At 42.3% G+C, this 26,590-nt stretch overlaps 2 protein-coding genes across 2 annotated transcripts; one reads left to right on the top strand and one right to left on the bottom strand.

Annotated features, from left to right (window-relative positions):
• The first annotated feature begins 1,447 nt into the window (after window positions 1-1,447).
• On the top strand, window positions 1,448-18,542 carry LOC143605302 (sugar transporter ERD6-like 6). The gene is made up of 18 exons (XM_077081463.1): window positions 1,448-1,838; window positions 1,958-2,020; window positions 2,773-2,862; window positions 2,980-3,039; window positions 3,113-3,178; window positions 3,271-3,336; window positions 3,426-3,501; window positions 3,651-3,715; window positions 3,798-3,890; window positions 3,988-4,071; window positions 4,153-4,237; window positions 4,480-4,526; window positions 4,619-4,681; window positions 17,672-17,731; window positions 17,816-17,881; window positions 17,964-18,023; window positions 18,099-18,213; window positions 18,430-18,542. Exons 1-18 carry the CDS (start codon window positions 1,638-1,640, stop codon window positions 18,540-18,542), a joined length of 1,473 nt encoding a protein of 490 aa, XP_076937578.1. The 5' UTR covers window positions 1,448-1,637.
• Window positions 18,543-18,987: 445 nt separating this feature from the next.
• On the bottom strand, window positions 18,988-20,601 carry LOC143605296 (3-ketoacyl-CoA synthase 4). Its single transcript, XM_077081456.1, has one exon. The coding sequence runs from the start codon at window positions 20,444-20,446 to the stop codon at window positions 19,076-19,078; it is 1,371 nt and encodes a 456-aa protein (XP_076937571.1). The 5' UTR covers window positions 20,447-20,601; the 3' UTR covers window positions 18,988-19,075.
• Window positions 20,602-26,590: the final 5,989 nt, after the last annotated feature.

Raw genomic sequence — 26,590 nt, 5'->3', positions numbered from 1 at the left:
ATAATATGTCAACTAAATTACCAGTAAAATCATATGATTATTATGGTTCTCTTGAAATAATATATTTTTTAAATTAGAACCGGATTGTTGCAAAAGTTTTTGTGATTATGCTATTTTTCTTGCTTATTTAATGCAAAATTAATTAAGCTAAACTTTAACAACTTGCTCAAAGCTACATAAAACACATATAGTGAAAATCAGGACAAAAATATGTTTAGATGTATGCCTAACTTGTATTAATCTATCAACTTGTCTTTGAATAGGTTGAAATGGGACCTAATCCCGCTCTCTTGACGACCAAACACCTCATTGGTGGCTAACTTCTTTTCACATGATTAGCACTTACATAAACAACTCATCGTCCAACATCTCGACACCATGGTACACAATTTTACCGAATTAAGAAACCAGAAAGTAGGTAAAGTGGACTCCCCCTCTTTTTATCATTGAAATATGGTTTGGTTTGGAATTTATAAAATTATGATTATACCTTTAAATCTATACATATCTTTCAAATTCATACTACATATAGGGTTATCTCCGAAAATTCCTTAAAACTTCGGGACTCAGGACGAGCATAAAAAATGATCTCTGAAATCACGTATTTAATTATGTGATAAATAATTTGACAATTTTTTCAATTGGGTTGCATTTCCAAAGCTCAATACGAACCAAAGAGTAAAAATCTAATAATAAAAAGTTACAAAAATAGCTCATATAAAACACAATGAGAAGTTTTTTCTATAAAATGAAAACACAACCAATGGGATCTGAACTCATACTTTTATTTGCAACTAGTGTTAGTTTTGCTGTTGTTTTTTTATTTGTTAGTATCGGTATTTTGGTCAATTCGTAACAAGCTATCAGAAGATTATTAACAGTCCGATTGAAACAAGTTTTGGAAACCACAATGTTTCCCCGATAAAAAACAAACTTTTAGATTAAAGTGTCATATTTGATCAAACCCAACGACATAAATAGAACTTAATACTTAGAGTTAATTACACGGATGACCCATGTGATATGCACATATTGCAAGTTTGGTACATAACTTGCAAAAATACACCTATGCTTCCCAATAGTTTGAAATCGTAACGCCCGTGGTCCTTATTTCAGAACCGATAAAATTTTAAAACTTTAATAATGTAGTTCAGAATTGTAAATATAACTTTTTAAATATTGTAATGCCTAAATCACGAACTATCAAGAATATACATAAAACATAAAATTTTAACCGTCTTCCTGGTTGATATAAATTTAGAATTGACTTTTAAAAATTTATTAGCGGTTATTAGACCGATCATCATGATCTGACGCCCCTCCTTGATGTCACGGAGCGGTGTTTGACACCCAGAAAATGCCGCAGATGTGGTGACAGCCGTTAAATTTGAAAAATCAGAAGAATACAAAACTATTTAAATAATAGTCATGGACTTCATGAGAGTATGACCATCCTTGACTTGATTCCACATCATCATCATCATGATTTCCGTAGTAGTCCCCTGTCACTAATCAGCAACTTCACCGTCCACCTGTGCTCACCGTGACCGTTGCTCTCACTATTTATACAATCTCTCTAAACATAATACTCCTTATTCGCATATCAACACAGATTAACAATAACATTAAAATCAACAATGAGTTTCAGGGACGAAATCGAAGAAGGAAGAGCAGACAGAGATCTCAAGAAACCTTTTCTTCACACAGGCAGCTGGTACCGTCTGGGTTCCAGACAATCCAGTATGATGACGTCATCCCAGATGATCAGAGACCGCTCTGTTTCTGTTGTTGCTTGCGTCATCATCGTTGCATTAGGCCCTATTCAGTTCGGTTTCACTGTAAGCATATATTATTATTATTATTATTCAATGTGATTATCAAATGTTGAATATTTTACTGCTTCATTAAGTTTTAATATCCGGAATTGTGACATGAAGTTAATTTGGTGTTGATTCAGGGTGGTTATTCTTCACCTACACAAGCTGCTATTACTAGAGATCTTAAACTCACTGTATCTGAGGTCAGCCCTATGGTCAACTCTAACATTGATCTAATGTGATCTAGGGGTCACCGGTTTAATAAAAATTTACGGGCTGGTTTTGGGTTTAAACCGAACCAGTAACTGAATTTGGTTTCAGTTTTTTTGTTTTACCATGTGGGCTTGACAATTTTGAGAGAAATGGCTTAAAATAGTGAATTTTGTTAATTAATGATTAATCAGCTATTACGCATTCGGATCTAAATTTTCAGTTTCAGTCGGTTCGGTTTTTAGCAAAACTGAAACGAACCAAAAAATAAAATCTATTTTTGAGAAAAAAAGGCATAAAACTAAATCTTCAGTTTTTTTATTAGGTTCAGTTATTCCGGTTATGGTTACGATTCGATTCGGATGATAGCAAAACCGGAACCGAACTGAAAAATCTGTTTTTGGAAAACATATAAAACCAAACCTTAAGTTTTTTTTTTGTTGGGTTTGGTTACGTCGGTTCCGGTTACAATTCAATACGGTTTTTCGGTTGATAGCAAAACCGAAACAAAAAATCGATTTACAAAAATATATAAAACCAAACCGTCAGTTTTCTTATTGGATTTAGTTATTTCGGTTATTTTGATTTTGATTATTTCGGTTGTGTGCACACCCCTAGTAAGGATGCGTGCATCAAGCCCAAGTTGGACCGGGACCCGCGTGTGTGGAGCCTTGTGCGCCGGTTTGCCTTTGTGGATTTTGATTTGTTATAATGAATTTAAGTGATTTGGATTGGTTGGTTTCAGTTCTCTTTGTTTGGGTCTTTGTCAAATGTGGGTGCCATGGTTGGGGCCATAGCTAGTGGTCAAATTGCAGAGTATATCGGTCGAAAAGGGGTATGATTTTCTCTTTTTATTTCTAAATTTTAGAAAATATATACTTGCTTTTATAAATGTAATATTGAAAAAAGAATGTTAATACAAATTGTGTAATTTGTGTGGTCAAACTTGCAGTCTTTGATGATTGCAGCAATTCCTAATATTATTGGATGGCTTTGTATATCATTTGCCAAAGTAAGCTCCTAATAACCTGGTCAAACTTGGTCAAAGTTACGGTCATATTTAAAAACAGCTGTGGGTTTTGTAGGACACATCATTTCTTTATATGGGGAGATTATTGGAAGGATTTGGTGTTGGGATTATATCGTATACGGTAACGTTTATTTGTTTAAAATTTGTTTACAAAGATATGTTTGTGACAAAATCATGATAAAAATTATTAATAATTTTGGATTTGTTACAAAGGTTCCTGTTTATATAGCGGAAATAGCACCTCAAAATATGAGAGGGGGATTAGGTTCTGTCAATCAGGTAATTCTATATGTGATTTTTTGTGGTACTGTGAGTCAAGATTTTGACTTTGACTTTCTTAATTTGGACTTTCTTTTTTGTGATTTTAGCTATCTGTCACAATTGGGATAATGCTTGCTTATCTGTTGGGACTTTTTGTTAATTGGAGAATACTTGCAATTTTGGGTAATTTTGATTTAGTGGTTTGACCCGTTTAATTACATGGGTTGTTAAGCTGTTTAACAAAACGGTTAAACAAGGCACAACCCAAACACGACCCTTTTTTATATTGGTTATATATGTCAACCCGAGACCTGATTATTTTCATTTTGCAGGAACTTTGCCCTGCTTAATTTTGATTCCAGGCCTCTTTTTTATACCCGAATCACCTCGGTGGCTCGTAAGATTAGTTTTATTTATTTTTTATTTTTTCTAATATTAGTAACTTCTGAGCAATATCGTGTCAAAAATAAATCTTGCAGGCAAAGATGGGTATGACTGATGATTTTGAATCATCTTTACAAGTTCTTCGTGGGTTTGATACTGATATTACCGTTGAAGTAAATGAAATTAAGGTGAATAATAAATAATAATGCACCAATTGATGCTGAAAATTGTTTTATGAATTTGTTGTCATCTTTTTGAATATTGGCAAACACTTAATATTGTTAGAGGGCGGTAGCGTCATCACACAGAAGGGCGGCTGCCATTCGGTTTTCAGATCTTAAACATAGAAGATATTGGTTCCCTTTGATGGTATATAGTTTTTTTATTTTTTGTGACCATGAAAATGTTGTGACAATGAAAATGATTTTTTTGAAATGCTAATTTGTGCAGATAGGAATTGGATTACTTGTTCTTCAACAGTTAAGTGGAATCAATGGTGTTCTGTTCTATGCCAGTAACATCTTTCAGTCTGCAGGTTAATATTATTTACATGGTTAATATATGTGAAATACAAAAATATTTATTTTTAAAAATTGATTCTGAAATTTTCAAATATTAGTTAAACATGTTTAATTAAACAAGTCAACCCACCAACCCGTTTACGATCGTTAAAACTACTTAAATCCCATTTGTTACAACCTGTTTTAAACGCTTACAAAACAGTTTATGAACTTTTCAAAATATGTTAATTTGAATTTGGTTCTTCTAAATCAACAGGAATTGCTAGCAGCGATGCTGCTACATTAGGACTTGGTGCTATCCAAGTAAGCATCAATAATTATTCGTAACTTTTTTCTATCTTAACTTCATTTTTTAATTTAAATGACTTTCTAACAAAAAATATTGCACCATTTAGGTTATTGCGACTGCGGTCTCTACATGGTTGGTTGACAAAACAGGACGTAGGATTCTGCTAACTGTAAGCAAATCAATTACTATTTATAGCAAACATTTCTAACACGTGACCATGACCTGTTTAACCTGATTTTGTTTAGCATATTAATACTCTAAAATCATAAATTTACAACAAAATGTACAAATCTGTATAAAACGGTTACGTTAACATTATAAAGCTTTGTGCTGATTTAACTTTAAAATTTTTGCATAAAATACCTAATCGGTTTAAGTTATGGGTCAACACAAACCTGACCCATCTAGCTTTGTGGTTTCGAACCGAAACTAACCCGAACCCGTTTAGACTAAACTCAAACCCACGAATTTTGTGTCGTGTCATAAGTTCACACCCCTAAATTGGGTGAGTTGGGCAATGCGGGTAACTTTTTGGTACGGGTCGTGAGACAGTTTGCCCAACATTTCAATTTTTTTAAAATAGTCAAGTGGTGTTGAATATGATTAAAATATGATGTTATATGCATTAATATACACTTTGAGTGCCTTTTGCCCAACATTTTGGTACGGGTCGTGAGACAGTTTGCCCAACATTTCAATTTTTTTAAAATAGTTAAGTGCTGTTGAATATGATTAAAATATGATGTTATATGCATTAATATACACTTTGAGTGCATGAAGAAACACTAAGTGACCCCGGGTAGATTATAGGTAATCTGGGGGCTAAGTAATGTTTCCCACGAAGGTTAGGTCCAGCAGAGTAAGTTGTACTTCGGGGAACCTGCAAAACAGACACCGTAAGCTCGTCACTGAGAAGGGGGGGGTTCCTCCTTGTGACCACCCTCCGGCGTGAGAATCAGTCTATATTGCTCTTTGAATATAAAAGTATATGAATACTATTAGAGCAGTTATCAAGTAAGTTATACGAGATAGTAGATGATGAAATGATAATACCATTTGCTGTCTTTTATAGCCGAAGGTGGGTATCCAAGGGGTTTAGCCGGCCCAACACGCTACCAACTGTAACCTATGCACGTGCCTTGCCTGTGAGTGGTGGACAGGTAGCGTCTGACATAGAGCAGGCGTGCCGTGCACTCTTCGTCTTCTACCAACTGCAGGCTAGGCACGTGCTCTGGCAGGAGTTGGTGAGCAGGCGGCGGCTATTGGTCACAGTGCAGTGGCGTGCTGTCTGCCACGCTGCTGTCAGTGAGCTGTCGCATTCTTGGTCAGATCTTTTGTCTTTACCTCGCCAGGTATCACGCAAAAGATCCTCCATCATACGGACTGGCCCATTTTGGCGGGAGTTTTCCCCCTCCCGCCTTTGCTCATTCTTTCAGGTGACACTGAATATTTGTAAGTGTTAAGCCTTATGCGTGTAGCTATGCTGTGCGGGTAGCCTTCCCTGATGGCTTGTATCCGCAACTGCGGGAACAGGCGGGTTACTTTACCATTGGGAGGCTTTTCCCTGCGTATGCAGCTTGCATACTGCGCGTAGGCTTCTCTGAGCATGGTGGGTCCTGCGGGAGTAGATGGTCTTTGCGCAGACATCCCTGTTCAAGGTGAGTCATGCGGGACCAACTGAGCCCTGCTGGGACCTACCTCTTCAAGTCCCCCCAGTCCAATGTTCTTCTCATGAATGTCTAATAAAGTGAGGTGAACTTTTGGACTTAAGCAAAGGGTTTTGAAAAGGGGTTTTTGTAAGGTTTTCCATGGGGGTTCTTCCCGCGGAAGTCCTTGTCACTTGCAGAAATTCCCGAGTTTCCTGCTTGGTCTTTGGGTATGATGCGGGTAGGTCTGTAACCTCCTCGCAAGTCAGGAGCACTGAGTCTTAGTTGTGCGGATTCTCCCTGTGGTTCTGGTAGGTTTTGAACATAGTGATCAATTATGTTTAAACCACCAATTCCATCTTGGAGCCTCAAACAACGTAGTACTCGATGTTCCCGCTATGCGGGGATGTTATTTCCGCTTCCGCAAGCATTGCCCAGAAGATCCTTCTTGGTTTCAATTCTCAGCGGGTGCTAGGTATGTGAAGGGTTTTGCCTTTACACTGTACCCGCACCCGTCTTACGGTTACTTTACTTCCAAGGTATTCCTGGCGTCCATTCCCTGCGGGTGCTAGGTATGTGAAGGGTTTTGCCTTTACACTGTACCCGCACCCGTCTTATGGTTACTTGGTTGCCAAATATTTTGGCTTCAATTCCCTGCGGGTGTTAGGTATGTGAAGGGTTTTGCCTTTACACTGTACCCACACCCGGCTTATGGTTACTTGTTTGCCAAGGGGTATTTTCCCGCTTATTTTTTGAACCTTAAGTCTTCAAATTTTTAAATTTTGAAATTTGAAGGGTTGGTGGATGGATAACAACCCAATACCTCAAACGTCGTGCGACGGTTTCTTCTGACTGTGTCAGGACGTGCCAGAAGTTATGGCGACATGACATTATGTGGTCATTCCAGTTGCTTTTTCAGGCGCGTGGGCACGGGATTTCGGGCGCGTGGCCGCGAAAAGCACACGTCCTTTTGACAGCTGTTGCCAGTTTGTTTTTGCCACGCGTCATAGTGTCATTGCACCTTTGCTTTCTCTTTCTTCCGTATTAAATGCATCGCATTAATTGCGATTACTATATAAAGGGGGAGAAGGTTATTTGCAATTCACACTTTCCACTTTCATCTCTTCTTCTCAAGTAATTTCCGGCGAATTTCTTTTTCAGTAAAGCATTATTCCGAAATCTCTTCTTCCACCATGTCTTCTCACGATGCTGATGACCAGAAGACTGCTGGTGAATGCCAGTGTTCTCTTCCTGCCGAGCTGTACCAGTATATCGTCAGGAAGTTCATGCTTGAGTCTCTCGAGCCTGAGTTTCCTGAGCCCCACCATACTGTGTACGATGCCCCAAGTGGCAAGATCGGGGTTTATGCTGCATTCTTTGTCTATGGGAACCTTAGGTTTCCGTTGACAAAGTTTGTGTACCGTGTCCTAGAGAGGCACGGTGTGCACTTGACAGAGGTGCACCCCATGGCTATTGCCAAGGTCCGGCACTTTGAGTGGGTGTGCCGGATACTGGGCCTTGAGCCCCTCGTTGACCGCCTGATGACCTTCTATACTTGGAGGTGCATCCAAGGGTGGTACACTCTTACAACCCTTATCAAGGGTTTAAAGATTTGTGCCACCGAGCGGAGTCTTCGCTCATGGAGGAGAGAGTTCTTCTTCATATCCGCTCGAGCCATCCCCATTGCCATGAAGTTCAAGAATGGCCAGCCGCTTCCGAACCTTCCCGCCATCAACTACGAGGAGGCGGAATGGTTCGCGAAGATATCCCGGGTCCAGTCCCCGGTTTTCCGTTTTCCAGAGTCGGCGATGGTGATGCTGGGGATGAGCCGGGTGTGGAAGGCGGCGAATGCGGATAAGGTTCCGATCGTCCTTGAATATGGTTCGAACTCTACCCCTTATGGTATGTCTTGTTTCTTTTTGCTGACTACGATTTTTTCTAACTTTCTTGTTGATTTCAGAGGGTAACGATCTTCAATCGCTCCTGAATCCGCGGGAGGAAGATGGTCCTGCGCGGATGGGTACTCGTGCTCTGGACGAGAACGAGTTGCCCATCTTAGAGCAGACTGCGGGTCGGTTCGTGGAGGTTTACCCGCCAGGCCAAGAGATCCTGAGCCACCGACGGCCAGGTAAGCCTATCTTCTACCCTGATCCTCTCAATGCTGTGCCTGCTGCTGGAGTTCATGACATTTCTTCTTCTGAGGAATCCGCAGAAGGTCCTCCGCTGGTGCGGAAGAAAAAGGCTGCCGTCGGGAAAGGCAAGGAGAAGGTGGCCTCTACGGCCGACCCGGTAGTCCTATCTGACTCGGAGTCAGATAATGCAGAGGTGGCGGGGAAGCCCGGTGGTGAAGAGACCACCGTTCCGGAGGCTGCAGGTGTTACCTCCGGGGAGGCAGCGACGACGACGGTTACCGGTGTTAAGAGGCCGGCTCCATCGGGTTCGCCCCCGCTCGTCCGTGCGTTCAAGCTCAAGAGACCCCGTAAGTACCCCCATAATTCTTGTCTAGATTTGTTTCGAATAAATTTTTCTAACACTTTTGCTCGTGCAGGTGCGGATGTTGACGCATTCCAGGGTGGAGTTGGAGTAAGTATTCCCCCGCCAATGACGGTAGGCTCGGTCAGCCTTCCCGAGGCGTCGACCCAAGCGTCTACGCTTGCTTCCGCTGGTTCCAGCCTTCCTGAGGCTGTTCCAGCTGCGAAGGTGTCTCCGCCGGCCGTGAGTGCAGTTTTTACAGCATCTTTCACGGAGCCGGCGGTTACTGTTGCTGAGCAGTCGGCGCCAACAATGGCTACCACGGCGGCTGCCACTATACCTGCGCCAACGGCACCGACGGCCGGACCATCAGGTACGCGCCGGGCTTCCCGCCGATCTATGCCACCTTCCCGTCTGCCTGACCTGTTGGATGGATTTCCTTTAGGTTCAGGTGATGGGTTTGGCGGCTATCGGCCTGTTATTGACCCTACAGGTACGTAGGGTAGAATTTTTCTTTGTATATTTTTGTCATCTTTTCCTAACTGCCTTTGTTTCTTTTGCAGTGTCGGATTCCAATGAAGTGTATGTTCCAAGATGGAACATACGCCGAGGAACAACCCTTCGCACCCCTGTGGAGTGCGTGGACTGGGCTCGCCACGCTGCTCCTCATGGTGCGTTGGGGGAAGCCATGGCTAGCTACCAAGAGGGTAGGCTAACCAATGAGCTTCGGGTTCTCCATGCCCGAACGCAGCCCCGCGTCGAGCTGCTTTGTCGTGAAAACGACAAGTTAAAAGCAGCTCGCGCCAAAGATGTATCTGAAGCGCGGGCTCTTCGGGAGGAGAACCGGCAGTTGGCCGCTGCCGCAGCCGAGAAGGAGAAGGCATTCAAGGCCCTCGAGGTTGAAGTCCAGGCGCGACTCGAGGCCCGCTCCAAGGCTGCCCAAGCTGTGAATGAACAGCTTCGGCTGGCTAAGGAGACTGCGCGAAACTCAACTGAGAGGGCTGCCAAGGCTGAAGCTGTTGCTGAGCCGCTTCGCGAAGAGAATGAGCAGCTTAAATGCAAATTAAAAGCTCTTCAACATGCTCATGACGCCTTGGCAATGGAAGATGCCAAGAAGCTGCAAGAGATCCTTGACCAGAGGGGGGTGCTTGACCGCACTGAGAGGAAACTTCAAAGCGTCGAAGAAGCTGCCGCCAAGGAAATTCAACTTGCCAACCTTGATAAAAGCGGAGCCGAACGTGCTTACAAAGAAAGTCAAGCTACCCTCCAATGGCTGCTTCGAGAAGCGTTGCCTCAGGTATCCTCTTTTTCTTTACGCTTTCTGCTCGTAATTAGAAAATGTTCTAACTTTAATTCTTTTGTAGGTTGTGCGTCAGGTCCTTTCAGAGACCTCTTATGACGATGCGATGAGCGCAGCCCTCAACGCTTCTCATGAGGATGGGCAGAAGACTGGCTTCCTGCTTGGTCTAGGGTTTGCTGAGAGAGGCTTTCCGCCCTCCAACTTCCCTTTATTCAATGTTAACACTGAAGCTGCTTATGACCAAGCTGTGAACCAGTACGCTGCCTTCCCGCATCCAGTGGTGGAGAAGGTGAATGAAGCTGCTGCTGCTGATGATGGGCTAAACATCCTTAAGGCTTTCCTTGGGCAGCCGCGCTCTGATGGTGCTGGCCCAAGCGGAGGTGGCCCTGAAGCCTGATCCTGAAGATCCCTTCCCGCTGCTAGGATAGACTTAGCTTTGTATAGATTTCTTTTAGGCGGGTAGTTACCCAGCCATTGTTGTAATTGATTGTGAAATATTAATCTCTTTGCGTATAAGATTGTTATTTCCTTCCTTGGATTCCTTGCTTTATAAACTTATGACTTGCATACTTAGTTTGATTTAGCAATTTTCCAAGTGTTTAGAATAAGAACCTTTGAACGTGGTTGATGATGGGTTAAAGTTTCGCCTCCTCCTTCGTGATTGTGCGGGTAAAACCGTCACTTGCACTTGGTAGGATGGCTAATCTTTACCCTCTATCTGACCTGCGTGTAGGTTTCCTTTTCGAAATTTCTAAGGCATTAAGTTAAACCTTTGAACGTGGTTGATAATGGACTAAAGTTTTCGCTTCCTCTTTCGTGATTGTGCGGGTGTAACCGTCACTTGCACTTAGTAGGATGGCTTTAACTTTAGACCTATATCTGACCTGCGTGTAGGTTTTTCTTCTCCTTTTTTAAGTGTTCATAAGTTAACCTTTTAACGTGGTAGATGGTAAGTTAAGTTTGGCTTCCTTGTTCGTGATTGTGCGGGTAAGACCGTCACTTGCACTTACAAGGATGGCTAAACTTTACCTTCATCTGACCTGCGTGTAGGTTTTCCTTAGAACTTTTTAACATTTTGGCGTTGTGTTTATGCGGGTATTGCCGCCTTCCACACGCAACTACTTCTTCCCGTAAGGGAAGTTCATAGGTTACAAGCTATCAATACATCATGAAAGGAGAATCATTTCCGTTAGAAGTGGCTCTAGGCCTTTTCTTTACAAGTTGGAATTGATCTACATATAACATTTGCGTAATTGAGCTCCATTCCATGTTCTAGGGATGGGAGTGTCATCGAGCCTTTCGAGCCGGTACGCGCCCTTTCCCAGAACTTCTTTGATAATGTATGGCCCTTCCCAAATCGGGGCCAACTTTCCTGGGCGTTGTTGGTTCGAAGCCTCGTTGTTACGCAGTATGTAGTCTCCTTCCTTGAAGTTGCAGAGTTTTACCCGCGTGTTGTAGTACTTTTGCATTTGTCGTTTGTAGTTTTCTTCACGCACGGCGGCTAAGTCTCTGCGCTCTTCGGTTAGCATAAGGTCTAACCGTCTTTCCGCATCATTGTCTTCTGGTTGGATTAAGACCCTTGGTGAGGGTAAACCGATTTCGACTGGGATCATGGCTTCAGTGCCATAAGTGAGACTGAACGGGGTTTCTCCCGTACTGGTCTTCTTCAGCGTTCTGTTTGCCCAAAGGACGTGCGGAAGCTCGTCCACCCAGCCGGATCTGTGTTCCAAGAGTCTTTTCTTGATGCCTTCGACGATGCTCTTGTTTGCTCTTTCTACCTCACCGTTACCTTGCGGGTGTGCCACTGAGGTAAAGGTGTGGGTGATTTGAAGTTCTTTCAGCCACTGCTGTAGCTTCTTGTCAGCAAAGTTGGTGCCATTGTCGCTTACCAAATTCTGTGGAAGTCCAAAACGACAAATAATAAATTCCCAAATAAATTTTTTGATATGCTTTGCAGTTGTTTGGGCTAAAGGTTTCGCTTCTATCCATTTGGTGAAGTAGTCAATGGCTACCACTAGGAACTGAACATTCCCAGCTGCTGTTGGAAATGGGCCTGTCACGTCAATGGCCCACTTCTGGAATGGCCACGAGGAAGTGACAGGAACAAGTTCATTTTTCGGGCGATGCGTGTTGGGTGCGTAAAGCTGACAAGATCTGCATTTTCTGATGTATGCCAACGCGTCCATATGCATACCCGGCCAGAAGTATCCCGCGTTGTTTAGCTTGGCTACCACAGCGCGGGGACCTGCGTGTACTCCACAGATGCCTTCGTGAACCTCCCTTAGGAGGTAGTCAGCATCTTGGTTGTCTACGCATCTTAACAATGGGCCAAGAAAGTTACGTCTGTAAAGGGTGTCATTGACCAGCTGATAATTCAGTGCTTTACAGCGTAGTTTTCTTGCCTGTGACTTCGACTCTGGTAACGTTCCTGCTTCAAGGTATTTTATTATTGGGGTCATCCATGTTTCTGTACCGGTTTGGATGACACAAATTTCCTTGTGCGGGACTGATGGTGTTTCGAGGAGTTCCACGCGGATGTCCTTTCCCAAGTGGGTGAAGGCCAGTGATGCAAGCTTACTTAACGCATCCGCAGATTTGTTTTCGCTGCGCTTGACATGTATCACTTTACAATCATTAAAATCGCGCATGATGGCTTTGGCCTGGGCGAGGTACAGGGCCATTGTGTCATTTACAGCCGTGTACGTCCCGTTTATTTGGTTTGCCACTAGCATGGAATCTACATGGGCTTCCAAATTTTTTACACCCATTTTACGCGCAATCCTCAATCCGGCCAGGAATGCTTCATATTCAGCTTCGTTATTCGTACTTGGGAAATCCAGCCGAATAGCATAAGTATATTCCTGGCCTGCTGGGTTTGTTAATTTTAACCCTGCGCCTGAACCCTCGTTACTAGCTGCTCCATCAGTGTAGAGTCGCCAGACCTCATCGATTTCGTGTGCTGGGGAGGGTTGAACCTCCTCCTGGCACTCTTTCTCCCGCGCAGCGGGGACTTCTGCAATAAAATCAGCCAGGAGGGCCTTTAATGGCTGGTCTCGGCTTGTATTGAATCGCATATTCTCCCAATTCAATTGCCCATTTGGCTAGGCGTCCCGATAACTCGGGTTTGCCTAGAACATTTGAGAGTTTGAAGTTGGTGAGAATAGTGATTGGGTGACCCTGGAAATATCGTCTCAACCTGCGTGAAGCGTGTATAAGTGCCAAGACCAGTTTTTCCAGGGTAGAGTACCGGGTTTCCGCGTCAGCCAGCACGCGGCTAACATAATAGATTGGCATCTGGATGCCTTTTCGTTCTACAAGCAGGACTGCCCCGGTTGCTCTATCTGTTGCGGAGAGGTATAGGATTAACTCCTCTCCCGCTTGTGGTGCTGTGAGTGTTGGGAGTTCGATCAGGCGTGATCGAATCTCCTGGAAAGCTGCTTCCGCTTCTGGTGTCCAGCGGAAGTGCGTTTTCTTTAAACAATTTCTTAGTGTTGACACAAATGGGAACGACCTATCCGCATGGTTTGCCAAAAAGCGGTTAAGCGCGACTAGTCGTCCGTTCAGTGTTTGAGCCTGTTTTATGGTGGTAGGTGATTCCATTTTGACAATGGCTTCGACTTTTTCAGGGTTCGCTCTGAAGCCATCTTTAGTAATAATGACTCCCAAGAACTTCCCTTCTTCCACCCCAAATGAACACTTGCTCGGGTTGAGCTTCATGTTTATCTTTCTGAGCGTGTTGAAAGTTTCCTCAATGTCTTTCAACATCGCCTCTGGCTCGGGGCTTTTGATGACCAAATCATCCATATAGACTTCCAAGTTTCTCCCAATTTGGGCGTGAAACTCTTTGTCCATTAGTCGTTGGTACGTGGACCCGGCGTTCTTAAGTCCGAATGGCATCATTTTATAACAAAATGTGCCATCGGGCGTCCGAAAGGCGGTTTTGTCCTGGTCATCTACAGCCATGTGGATTTGATGGTACCCCTTATACGCATCCAAGAAGCATTTAAGGCGAAATGGTGCCACCGAATCCACCTTGAGATCAATTTCTGGTAACGGATAACAATCTTTGGGGCATGCTTTGTTCAAATCTTTGAAATCTATGCACATGCGCCATTGTTTGTTATTCTTCGGTACCATTACGGGATTTGCAACCCACGTTTGATATTTGCTAACGCGCACGATGCCCGCATCAAGGAGTTCCTTGACTTGGGTTCTGCACGCGTTGGTTTGCTCGGGCCCCATTACTCTGCGCTTTTGTACGATCGGCGTAACGGCCGGATCGCATTTGAGCTTATGCTCTGCCTTACTCCGGGGTACACCAGTCATGTCGGCTGGTGTCCACGCGAAGATGTCTGCGTTTCGCTGCAGTAAGCGCTTGAGTAAGGTGCGTGTTGGATCAACAATTGTCGGGCCAATGGTAACGGCCTGATCAGGATATTTCCCATTGAATGCCCACTGTTCAGGTTCAGTGATGGTTTGTTTGGCCATCTTCGGTTTGGGTTTAGAAGAGACAGATGCGATGCATACCTGGGGAATGCCCGTGATCATCGCTACGCCGTCAGTTGTTGGCCATCCCATCATGCCGTGGACTGAGGATACCACGGCGTTGAATCTTGCCATCCCGTCTCTCCCGAATAGGATGTCATACGTATGATGTGGTTTTTTCATTACAACAAAATCCACATCCTCCGTGCGTGAATAATTCCCATCGGTGAGAGTGACGGGGAAAGATAGGATGCCCAAGGGAGTGTTCATGCTGCCGTCAAACCCCTCCATTGAAGCGTAGACCGTCTCCAGGCGTTCCTTGTCTTCATCGTCGAGCTTGTCGAAGAACTGCCTGTACATCACTGTCGACGATGCGCCATTGTCAACGAGTGTGCGGGAGGTGATGTAGTGCCCCAGCTGGCTTTTAATGACAATGGGGCCTTCTTTGTTTGGGCCTCCCGGCACTCGCGGGAAGCGCACTTCTGCTTCCTTCCATGCGCATGGCTCGGTCATCGGTCTCTTTCTTCCTCTGACCTTACCATGGACCATGTTGATGCTGATGTCGACGGGCTTTCGTCCGTTACCCCTGTACCTGTTGTCGTTTCTTCCCCCTTTCTTGATAGATGCCACGAGGTGTTGCAACCTCCCATCCTTGACGAATGTCTCAACGATGTCCCTCAAGGATGTGCACTCCTCAGTGCTGTGGCCCTTTGTCCCATGGAAGTCACAAGACTTGCTTTGATCCGCATTGGGTTTCTGTCGGATCGCTGGGGCTTTTGGCCATGGCAGTTTTTCCGTGGCAAATATCTCCGTGACGCTCTTGGTGAGTGGCGTCCAACGGTTCTTCCGGTTGGAAGGGTGCGTGTTGTCCCTTCCGCCAACCAGAGGGCGAGAGCTTGAGGGGGTGTCAAAGTTAATCCTTGACTGCCAAATACCTTGCCGCCTCTTTTTGTTTAGCCGGGCGGCTCTCACATTGTTCTCCCTTGTCCTCTGTGTGTAGAGGTTTGTATTCTGGGGGAGATCTCTTCCCAGCTGTTTCTCCGTTTCGGCAAAGCGCTTGGCTGCCGTCATTATGGCATCCCATGTGGATGGCATGCCGTCTTTACCCGTCAAAGTGCGGATAAGTTCTGGGTACTCAGCGCCCTGAATGAAAGCGGCGCGAACGAGGTCTTCGCTGACGTTGCCCAGACTCAGCTTCTTGGAGTTGAAGCGGGTGATGAAGTCCAGTAAGGATTCATCCTCTTCTCTCACACAGTTGAGGATCGTCCACTGCTCCTCAGTGTGCTTCCTCTGTTGACTAAACTGTTGACTGAACTTGTTCTGGAAGTCTGCCCAGTCATAAATGTGGTGGACCGGTAAACGGTCAAACCATGCTCTGGCTGCTCCTACCAGAGTCATCTGGAACATGTAGCACCACGTGGGCTCCGTCCAGTTACTGACGGTTGCCCCCGCAATGAACCTGTTCAGATGGTCATCTGGGTCGGATAGACCATCGTATGTGCCAATGTTGGACATTTGTTTGGCACTCCTCGGGGCGATTGCTTCTGCAATGTCCCTAGCAAATTTTGACCTTCCTGCGTTTGTGGCAGTAGGTCTAAAGGCCTTGGAGAAGTCACGCGAGCTTTTCTCCGTGACTGGTTGGAATGCTTCCCCAAAATTCCTTTTTGGCTGGGGGTCCGTTTCCTTACGCTTCCCTTTCGCCCTATGGCGAGGGTTCGCGTCGGTGTCGGAGTCTTCCCTCTCGTCGTCTGAGTACTCGCACTCACTACTCATGTTGAGGTGCTGGCGAGTACTACCGAATTCCTCAGCTTGTTGGACTGAACGCAAGCGTTCTTCCAACTCAGCCTGAAATTCTCTTTGACGTGCCTCGGCCCATGCCTTCACTTGATCAAGTGTTTGGCGAGGGGCTCGAGTTCGTTTTTCCAGCTGGGCATCAGTGAATCCCAGTGGAATATTTACTCCACTTGCCCCTACATGAGTGACTGGGGTAGTGTTCGTAAAATGTACTTCACTTCCCCCAGCTTGGGTGGCTGGGGTAGTGTTTGTAAACATTGTGTTGCCGGTGTTTACCCCAGTGGCTGGGGTTGTGGTTACCGGAGTTTCTCTAGTCATCTTGGAAGTTTTGAAAAACTGGAGAAAGATGTAGTTCTAGCTTTTATGCACGGATGGCGCCAATGAAGAAACACTAAGTGACCCCGGGCAGATTATAGGTAATCTGGGGGCTAAGTAATGTTTCCCACGAAGGTTAGGTCCAGCAGAGTAAGTTGTACTTCGGGGAACCTGCAAAACAGACACCGTAAGCTCGTCACTGAGAAGGGGGGGGTTCCTCCTTGTGACCACCCTCCGGCGTGAGAATCAGTCTATATTGCTCTTTGAATATAAAAGTATATGAATACTATTAGAGCAGTTATCAAGTAAGTTATACGAGATAGTAGATGATGAAATGATAATACCATTTGCTGTCTTTTATAGCCGAAGGTGGGTATCCAAGGGGTTTAGCCGGCCCAACACGCTACCAACTGTAACCTATGCACGTGCCTTGCCTGTGAGTGGTGGACAGGTAGCGTCTGACATAGAGCAGGCGTGCCGTGCACTCTTCGTCTTCTACCAACTGCAGGCTAGGCACGTGCTCTGGCAGGAGTTGGTGAGCAGGCGGCGGCTATTGGTCACAGTGCAGTGGCGTGCTGTCTGCCACGCTGCTGTCAGTGAGCTGTCGCATTCTTGGTCAGATCTTTTGTCTTTACCTCGCCAGGTATCACGCAAAAGATCCTCCATCATACGGACTGGCCCATTTTGGCGGGAGTTTTCCCCCTCCCGCCTTTGCTCATTCTTTCAGGTGACACTGAATATTTGTAAGTGTTAAGCCTTATGCGTGTAGCTATGCTGTGCGGGTAGCCTTCCCTGATGGCTTGTATCCGCAACTGCGGGAACAGGCGGGTTACTTTACCATTGGGAGGCTTTTCCCTGCGTATGCAGCTTGCATACTGCGCGTAGGCTTCTCTGAGCATGGTGGGTCCTGCGGGAGTAGATGGTCTTTGCGCAGACATCCCTGTTCAAGGTGAGTCATGCGGGACCAACTGAGCCCTGCTGGGACCTACCTCTTCAGTGCCTTTTGAGTTTTGACCCATTTCCTTTTTATATTTTCTATACCGGTTTGACATGTTAGAGTTAAAGCATAACTATACGGGTTGAAATTTACACCTCTGATATATATTTAGTACCATTTCAAAAGGGAAATAAACATTCTTTGTTTTAGGTTTCCTCTGTTGGAATGACTCTCAGTCTTGTAGTTGTTGCAGCTTCCTTCTTCATTAAGGTTTATTTATGTCCTGTATATTTCTCATACAATTTAAATAAAACCCGCGTCACAATCGTTTTAATTTTTTTTTAAATGTTTTAGGGTTTTGTGGAAGACAGGTCTTCGGTATATGCAGCAATGGGTATCTTATCAGTGGTTGGAGTCGTGGTACGCCTTTGCTTTTTCTTTCAAAATATATGATTTTAAGTTTTTAGCCAACTTACATCATTTAACTAGCTTCTTTAAATAGGGTCTGGTGATTGGATTTTCACTTGGAATGGGGCCCATCCCATGGGTTATAATGTCTGAGGTAATTATATTTAGTTGTTAATTGTTTTGTTTGTTTTTACAAATTTATTGGTTAATGAGTTTACTTATGTTTCAGATTCTTCCTGTGAATATTAAAGGACTTGCAGGGAGTATTGCAACATTAGCCAATTGGTTTATTGCTTGGTTGATTACAATGACTGCACCTTTGCTTTTAGCATGGAGCGGTGGAGGTTCATTTACTTCCTCTATCTCTAAACAATTAATGGATCGAATAATACTAATGGTTAAGCAGTCAGTGTGGTTTACACAGTCAGATACACCTCCTGACTATTGGTCGAACCGTTAAACCTGGTTTTTCAAACTGTAACCATATGAAGTTCTGTACACCACTAATACAAATTTTAATTACTTTAGTTGGTATTTTATGGTTGTCTTCATTTTGACAGGAACCTTCACTTTGTACATGTTAACGTGTGCTGCTACTGTTGCGTTTGCAGCCATTTTGGTGCCGGAAACGAAGGGAAAAACACTGGAGGAGATACAGTTTTCTCTGAGATAATACACTCGATCGCTAGAAGAACATCATTTCTTTTAATCCAGTTGGAATTTGTGATTCTTGTATTGAAATGCAATGTTTAACCATCCTAGAAGAACATCATTTCTTTTAATAATCTTCTAATATAAGGAACTAGAGAATAAGTGATATTGCATGAGCTTGTTCATAATAAGCAGGTTGGATATACTTTGCTAAGAATATGATTCTAAAAGTTAAGTTAAGTTAAGTAACCCCACGTCGATGGTGTTACGATTCATTCTCAAGAATATGATTCTAAAAGTTTTATGTTCGATTGCGACTCAGACCCACTCCCTGAATGTGGTGTATTCGCCTTTCAGCGAATCAATTAGAGTAAACTTCTAAACATGTGTGATTATCATTATAAACTTTTCTACTTTAGCGCTTTGATCATTCACCAATGACCGATCTAAACACGACTCATTTACTAAAACACAAAAACCCAATAACATGTCAATGATGAAATCCAGTACAATGAACAACAAAACAAAAACCCCCACAACAATTAACCAACCACCCTACATAGCTAACTCAACAGGATACTTATTAATACAATCAGCCCAAGGACTATGATCAGAAGCTTTGACATTCCTTAAAGCCTTCCAAACAGCACTATTACACTTAAACCCACTTCCAAATGCAATCTGCCACACCCTATGCCCCTTCCTCACCCTACCCTTCCCCTCAATATACCCCAACTCATACCATATCGAACTCGACGACGTGTTCCCAAACCTATGCAGCGTCATTCGAGACGCCTCCACATGCACCGGCGACAGCTGCAAATTCTTCTCCAACTCGTCAATCACCGCCCGACCCCCAGCGTGAATACAAAAATGATCAAACGCTAGTTTGAAGTCCGGTATATACGGCTTAATATCCTTCTTGAAAAACTTCTTAACAATCAACGTGCAGAAAAACAAAAGCTGCTCGCTTATCGGAAGCACGAGCGGACCCAACGTCGTGATATTAGTCTTCAACGCCCCACCCGCAATCGCCATCAAATCCTTCGACAACGAAACCCCTGTCTTCCCATTATCATCCTGCTCCTGGTACACGCACCGAAACGCCTTCTCATCCGACCCACGATGCGTCCGGACCACATGAACGAGCTGGTACTTAGCACGTGACCGATCACCCGACTTGTTCGACAACAACACCGCCGATCCACCAACTCTAAACAAACAGTTCGGGATCAACATCGACTTCTTGTTCCCGAAATACCAGTTCTGCGTAATATTCTCCGTGCTCACAACCACCGCGTACGTGTTCCGATGAACTTGTAACATATCCTTAGCTAAATCTATAGCAATGACACCAGCACTACACCCCATACCCCCCAAATTAAAGCTCTTAATATTCCCTCTCAACTTATACTTATTAACAATCATTGAACTCAACGAAGGCGTAGGATTAAACAAGCTACAATTCACAACCAAAATCCCAATATCCTTCGGTTTAATCCCGATACTGGAAAACAAATTATCCAAAGCCCCATACATCACTTGTTCCGCTTCAACCCTCGCGGCCGCCATTGACGGGCGCGGGGGTATCGAATGCATCGCCTCGGGGACATACGTCTCCTCACCGAGACCGGATCGTTCGAGAATCTTGCGCTGGAACTCCAACGCCGATTCGTCGAAATCACCGGTTAATCTCGAGTGCTTCATGAACCGTTCGTACGGGGCTTTTAAGTGATCCGGTGGGCGGTAACAGGCGTAATCGATGAGGTAAACGGGTTTGGGTCGGGTCATGATGTAGACGGTGGATCCGAATACCAGTACGGCGGAGCAGATGATGACGCTGACGAGGTTGTATTGGAGGTGGGCCCATAAGTGACGTAGGTCGTTAGGGTTTGTTTGTGAGGCTTGGATTAAGATAATGATCATAACAGGGATTAAGCATAGGGTTAATAAGTGAGAGATGAGATAATGGTAACCTAATTTCACGTACTTGAGATTCACGCTTTGGAGGAAGTCCGGCAGGCGGCGGTGGTAGTTGATCTGAACTCCGACAGCGGCGGCGGCGGTGGAGGTGGTGGGGGTGGTGGCGGTGGTGTTGAGATCGGCTCCGGCCATGGTGGATGGTGGGTGGGTGGGTGGAGATGGTCAAAGATTGGGAAAGTTATTTATATAGAAATGGGTGAAAATTTTGAATATAAAATATAAACATTGGGAATAATAATAATACTAATAATTTGAGTAAAGTTTGAATGTGCATGGATTATAATAATAATAATAATAATTATAATAATCGGAAATGTGTGGAAGTGAAGTGGAGATGATTGGGAGTGGGTACGTAATAAGACACCAAAGTGGAAAAGGCATAATCTATTAAACAAGTATGGAGTAGAATGGCCACTTTCAAAATATTCTTTTAATTTATGGTTTTTTTTTCTATTTTTCACAAATTATAGCTAACACGTTTTATTACTCTCTAAATCAGTCAGCGTTAAAGGGTTGTTGGACGATTACGTGTTAAATTAATAAGAGATCACATTGATTAATGTATTATCTGAATTATTCAACATGTATCTAAAACTTAACTGTTAAGATTTTTTTTAAAGCCATTAAAATGCATGATCAAACACACTTTGCATCTGACTAATTCAGATGTAGTCTTTTAATGGAATCATTAAGAGGCTATCAATTAGTCTCTAAGTGTGTTTGGTTCGCTAGAATGACACATTTGAATTGGTTAGCAAGCCTCTAAATGGGTAGGTTTTAAAATGATGTCGAATTAAAATTTTACCCCTTTGTTCCTTCACTTGTGTTCATGACCCTCAGCCGAAATCACCGCACTTTCCACCACCACCGTTGTTGCTTCCCGAGCTCCGTCACACCAGCCATCGATGCACCACTGTCGCAACCGCCGATAACTAGTGTGGCAAACTGTTATAACGCCACTACCGTTTTCCAGTTTCGAATTTCGCCACTGCGCACAACCAACCATCTGTAACGTCGGAAGCTACTACCAATGTCACCTTTAAAAGATGGGGTCTATGGAAATTATTTTTTATTAGGTTATTTTAATATAATGAAGATGCTTTGGTTGGTCTACTTGATTAGCAAAAATTAGTTTATAGGGATAAAATGTCATTCAGAGGGCTAACCAAGTAACCAAACATCAATACTGGCTCATCAATTACGAGCTTAAAGTCTCTTACCTAATCAGGCCTGCAAAGGTTGCCAAGCAGCCCCTAAGTATATTAAGTGCCTGGAATCATTATATGAAATGTCGTTATGTTTATGAAGTGTAATTTCATGTATGTATACTATGTATCGGGTGGTAGTGGAAGATATTGTTTTGGTCAAATTTTACACAATGATAATCAAGTAACCAAACTTTGAATGTGAGGTAGGATGCTTGTAAAGTTAGAGAAGAAAACCCTTGATTCGTTAAAGATTTCCGACAAAATCCCTCGGAAGGGGAAAACTATCCCGCTGCCTCAGAATTTATTAAGTAATAACGATAATTACAAGGTTGGAAGTGCTTATGATTACTGTCCTAGTTACAAGTGTGAGTGATCAGTGTGTGAAGATGTGTTCTAAGCGATCATATCACCTCTATATATAGTTATAATGGCAATCATGAATAATGCACTGCGAGGATCCTATAGTCATTACATATTTTAATATCTCCATTAATCGACTGTTATAACAACTCCAATGCCCTAATATTCATTAATTGAGTGAGTCTTTAGCTGGGAATTGATTACTAATCGTTGCCTATAAGACTAAGTCAAACATGAAACGTAACGTGTCAAATAACACCATTATTAGCTTAGGATAACATCTTACATTATGGATCCTGATATATCAAGAGGATCCTTAGCCTAATCCTTATTTCTAAAATCCTAAAAATTCTTACCCATAGTGATTGCCCCAAATATTTTAGTATGTTCTTGCCTGCGTCGGACACAATCACCAAGCCGAGGGTCTAGGTTCTTATTTTGGTCGTTGGTCGAACAAGAGAAGGGAGTGGACGACGACTACTTGACTTTAGATGGCTAGAGCTTGTGATATTCAACTTATAATATATTTATAGTTATCCCATGATTTGCATAACTTATGCAGCTTTATTGTATAATTTTACCCCCGTTTTGTGAACATTTATTAGAATTTTCACGATAACTGACACTTAATCAGGTAATTGCTTTACTTATGAATTTCCAGGTTTGGTTGTTGATTAAGCCAAAAACCAAGTGGTTTTGTTTAATCTACGTTATGATTTTCAAAAACCATCCGCCACAACACGTGAATAATAATTTGCTAGTTTTCGTCAAAACATAAAACCACAAGGGGACCAAGATGAAATACCATAGAAAGTAAGGGGAGGTTAATGTTTATATAGTAAGTATAATTAAATAAATAAATAATAAAATTAAAAAAAATAAAAATAAAAATAAATCCCCCGCCCACACTCCTCACCGACACCAACGTCGTGTACGCAAATTGCCGCCGTAACAATTTGGTTAGGGATGGCAACGGGGCGGTTTCGGGGCGGGGAATGCCAATCCCATACCCGCCCCGGTTTATAAAACCCATTACCAAAACCGTCTAAAAACCCGCGGGGACTAAACGGGGAATCCCCATCGGGGATTCGGGGAAAACCGCGGGTATTCGGGGAACCCGTCTAGCATAAATGGTTTTTAAACGGGCTAAATTCCCCGTGGGGATCCCCATTTAACCGTCGGGTTCACCGTTTAAAACCCGATTGTAAGAAAATGATACAAAATTACAATACAATATTAATACACAAAAAGTTCAATATCCAAACACATTACACATACAAAAGACATTATTAATACATAAAAATGTTTATTTCTCCCATCACAACGGAAATTAACTTCATGATTGATCCTTCTTACACGTCCATACCGCACCCATTCAACCATTCAAACACTTGTCACGCCGGATTGCTATGATAATCAAACATTAACATATTAATTGGAAACTATATGAGAATCAATGTTAAACCATATTAAAATGTAAACGATAAACCATATATATATGTATTACCTCAATACCATCGTCACAATCATATTCAATAGTTTGGCAATATGCCTCGGATTCTTCTGAACAAGTTGCTATATTCATATCACAAAAGTCAAAAGTTTATATAGTAGCTAAGTTAAAAATAAAAAATAAAATGTTTGTTTACCTTTGATTTCATTCAACAACCAACTTTGGGCGCACATTAACGCTTCCAATGTTTTTGGATGAAGACGGCTACGATGTGGACTTACCAATCTACCACTTGTACTAAAAGCGGACTCGGAAGCAACGGTAGATATTGGAATCGCCAATATATCTCGAGCAATCTTTTGCAACCTTGGGTACTTGACACCATTTGTTTTCCACCAAGCTAAAAGGTCAATCTCAGTTTCTTTTATCCAAACTTTCTCTTGTAGATACAAATCAAGCTCCGTTGTGACACCTAATATATAAATAAAGTTAATACAATTAATGAATAAAGTTAAATTAATGTAAATAATAAGTCATACCCGAATGATTATCCTCTTCAACGAATGTGAAGTATTCGTTGAAAAATCTTCCACCCCCCGCATTGTTTTGACTTGATCTCACACCATCATCCCGTGAAGTTCCTTGACTGTAACTTTCATAATCTTGAAACAACCTATATACAAGCTCCTTAAGTTTTATTATCGCACTCTCCGACTTTTCAGAACCATATATCTTTGGAAAAGCAAACTCCATTGCTTTCAATTTGTAACGAGGATCCAAAACTGCTGCTACTCCCATTACCCCATGAATAACCGACCAATATTTATCAAACTTAACAATCATCTTCTCTGCCATCATCTTGATCATAGGGTTAGGCAGCCTTATTGGGAAAATAAATAATAAATAATATATTATATATAAATATAAAAATTATATTTAATTAAACGGGTTTTAAACGGGTATACGGGGCGGGTACAGGCTATACCATACCCGCCCCGAACCCGATTAACTTAAACGGGGAAACCCCGAACCCGGACCCGTCCCCGATTAAGTGTCCCCGAACCCGCCCCGTTCGGGGCGGGTTTCGGTTTTCCCCATCGGGTTTGGTTTTTTTTGCCATCCCTAAATTTGGTACTACCATTGCAAATTTAGGTTTCTCCGCTAGGCGCTAGCTACTTGAAAGTGATCATAATTCACTTCCATCTCAAGGTTAACATATATATATATATATATATATATATATATATAGCTTCAACTTTTGATAGTTTTATAACATATATACTAGAAGAGGATCGATCGGATAGTTTATATGCACCATTCGTTGATCATGGATATATTTTAATCTGCATTCAATTGTTTTTTGTGTTGATCGGGCAAATTATTTGGGGTTTAATTTTGTTACTGGAAAGATGCTGTTTTTGTTGATGTTGATATTATGATATATATTCTTTGATTTTCGAAAGAGTTTTTTATGGTTGTTGTGTTGAACTCACTTTATAAAACTTTATTTATTTATTTATATGCGAGACCAACTTGACAAAACCAACCTTTAACTCGATGCTTCTCCCGACGACATGCTGTCAGAATAGAGTGTATATATTTATTTTTATTTTCTTTAAAATCATCTTAAATTAGAAATAAATAATGAAAAATTAACTACCCAATCTCTTGTCGGAATAATATGTTTATATTTTATTTTTCTTTTTTTTAAAACATGTTATATAAGAAATAAATAATAAAAAATTAACTAACCATCGTCAGGATTGATAACCATAAATAAATAATAAAATGATCTTTAAGAATAACTAAAAGACAGAAAAACATTAAAAATAATTTGAAAGCGTTTCCCGACGACATGTTGTCAGGATAAATAATTTTTTTTAAGGTAGACTGGTTTTTATTAATCCCAACGATCGCCTTTTGGTCGTTGTCGGTCCCAACTTTTAATGCATTTGTTCCCAACGGTTCGCGACTAACAGAATCCTAACGCCTTTAGTTGCAGGTCGCCAGAAAAAACATTTTTGGCCGGAAAACTCACATTTTTTTCGGAAAACTCAACATTTTTGTACCAAACATCTTTGTAACTTTGTATCAGACTTTTAGGAATTTTTTCTAGTAAAAACTCAAATTATTGTGGTCATCGGAACCCTAGAACCAATGTTGAAATCGGTTGGTGGTGCTTAAGTGGTGGTGAGTCAATTGGTGGTGGTGGCGGTGTTCGGGTGGTTTTTCTGGGAAAAAATGACTTTTCCAACAAAACTTTTTTTTGGCAACCTGCAACTAACGGGTGAGGATTTCATTAGTCGCGGACCATTGGGAACAAATACGTTAAAAGTTGGGACCGTCAGCAGCCAATTCGTTAGTTGGGAGTGACAACGACCAAAAGAAGATAATTGAGATTAATAAACACCAATATACCTTTTTTGAATGCATTAGCAGTTATGAAGGTATATATTATTGACTTTGTGAATACATTATTTAGCTTGGATCTTAGCCGGGGGTATAGTCGAACTTTGAAAAGTTTCGGTAGACAAACTTACCTTTTCATACAAAGTTTTGATAAAATGAATGTTTCTTCATCGTAAACTTTTTAAAGAATAATCAAACAAAAAGAGTAAAGCCCTATATGTTATATTGGGGAAAAACAATTTTAAACTATAAAAACAAAATAAACGTTTATAGCAGGTTTGAAACTATAGTGTCGAATCGTAGGAGCCTGAAGGTAGATCCAAAACAATCTAGATAATTGACATGAACCTAATTCTAACTATAGGTTTGAGATATAAGCGTTTATACTAGGTTTGAAACTATAGTGTTGAACCATAGGAGTCTGACGCTAGATCCCAAGACAACCTAGATAATTGACATGAACCTACTTCTAACTATAGGTTTTAGATAATCAAGGAATCATACTATGTTGCAAATTAAAGAACATATACTATAAAGTGATTATGCCCTTACCTTTTATAAATCATTTAAACGAGTCAAAGTTTGCATGGGACACGTAAATCCCTGAAACTTTATGAACAAACTAATCGTTGGCACTTAGACAGGGGCACAACATCA

Source organism: Bidens hawaiensis, unplaced genomic scaffold, assembly GCF_021521415.1.
Source record: "Bidens hawaiensis isolate Kalapana, Puna unplaced genomic scaffold, B.hawaiensis_p1.1 tig00068915_1, whole genome shotgun sequence".
Classification (NCBI taxonomy): Eukaryota; Viridiplantae; Streptophyta; class Magnoliopsida; order Asterales; family Asteraceae; genus Bidens; species Bidens hawaiensis.
Note: the sequence above shows the minus strand (reverse complement) of the source record. Positions and strands in the feature narration are given on the sequence as shown.

Coding starts and splice junctions, on each gene's coding strand:
- LOC143605302 (XM_077081463.1), top strand. CDS start 1,638: ATGAGTTTCAGGGACGAAATCGAAGAAGGAAGAGCAGACAGAGATCTC. Junction 3,891..3,987: donor TTGAAGTAAATGAAATTAAG/GTGAATAATAAA, acceptor TAATATTGTTAG/AGGGCGGTAGCGTCATCACA. Junction 17,882..17,963: donor TATCAGTGGTTGGAGTCGTG/GTACGCCTTTGC, acceptor TTCTTTAAATAG/GGTCTGGTGATTGGATTTTC.
- LOC143605296 (XM_077081456.1), bottom strand. CDS start 20,446: ATGATCATTATCTTAATCCAAGCCTCACAAACAAACCCTAACGACCTA.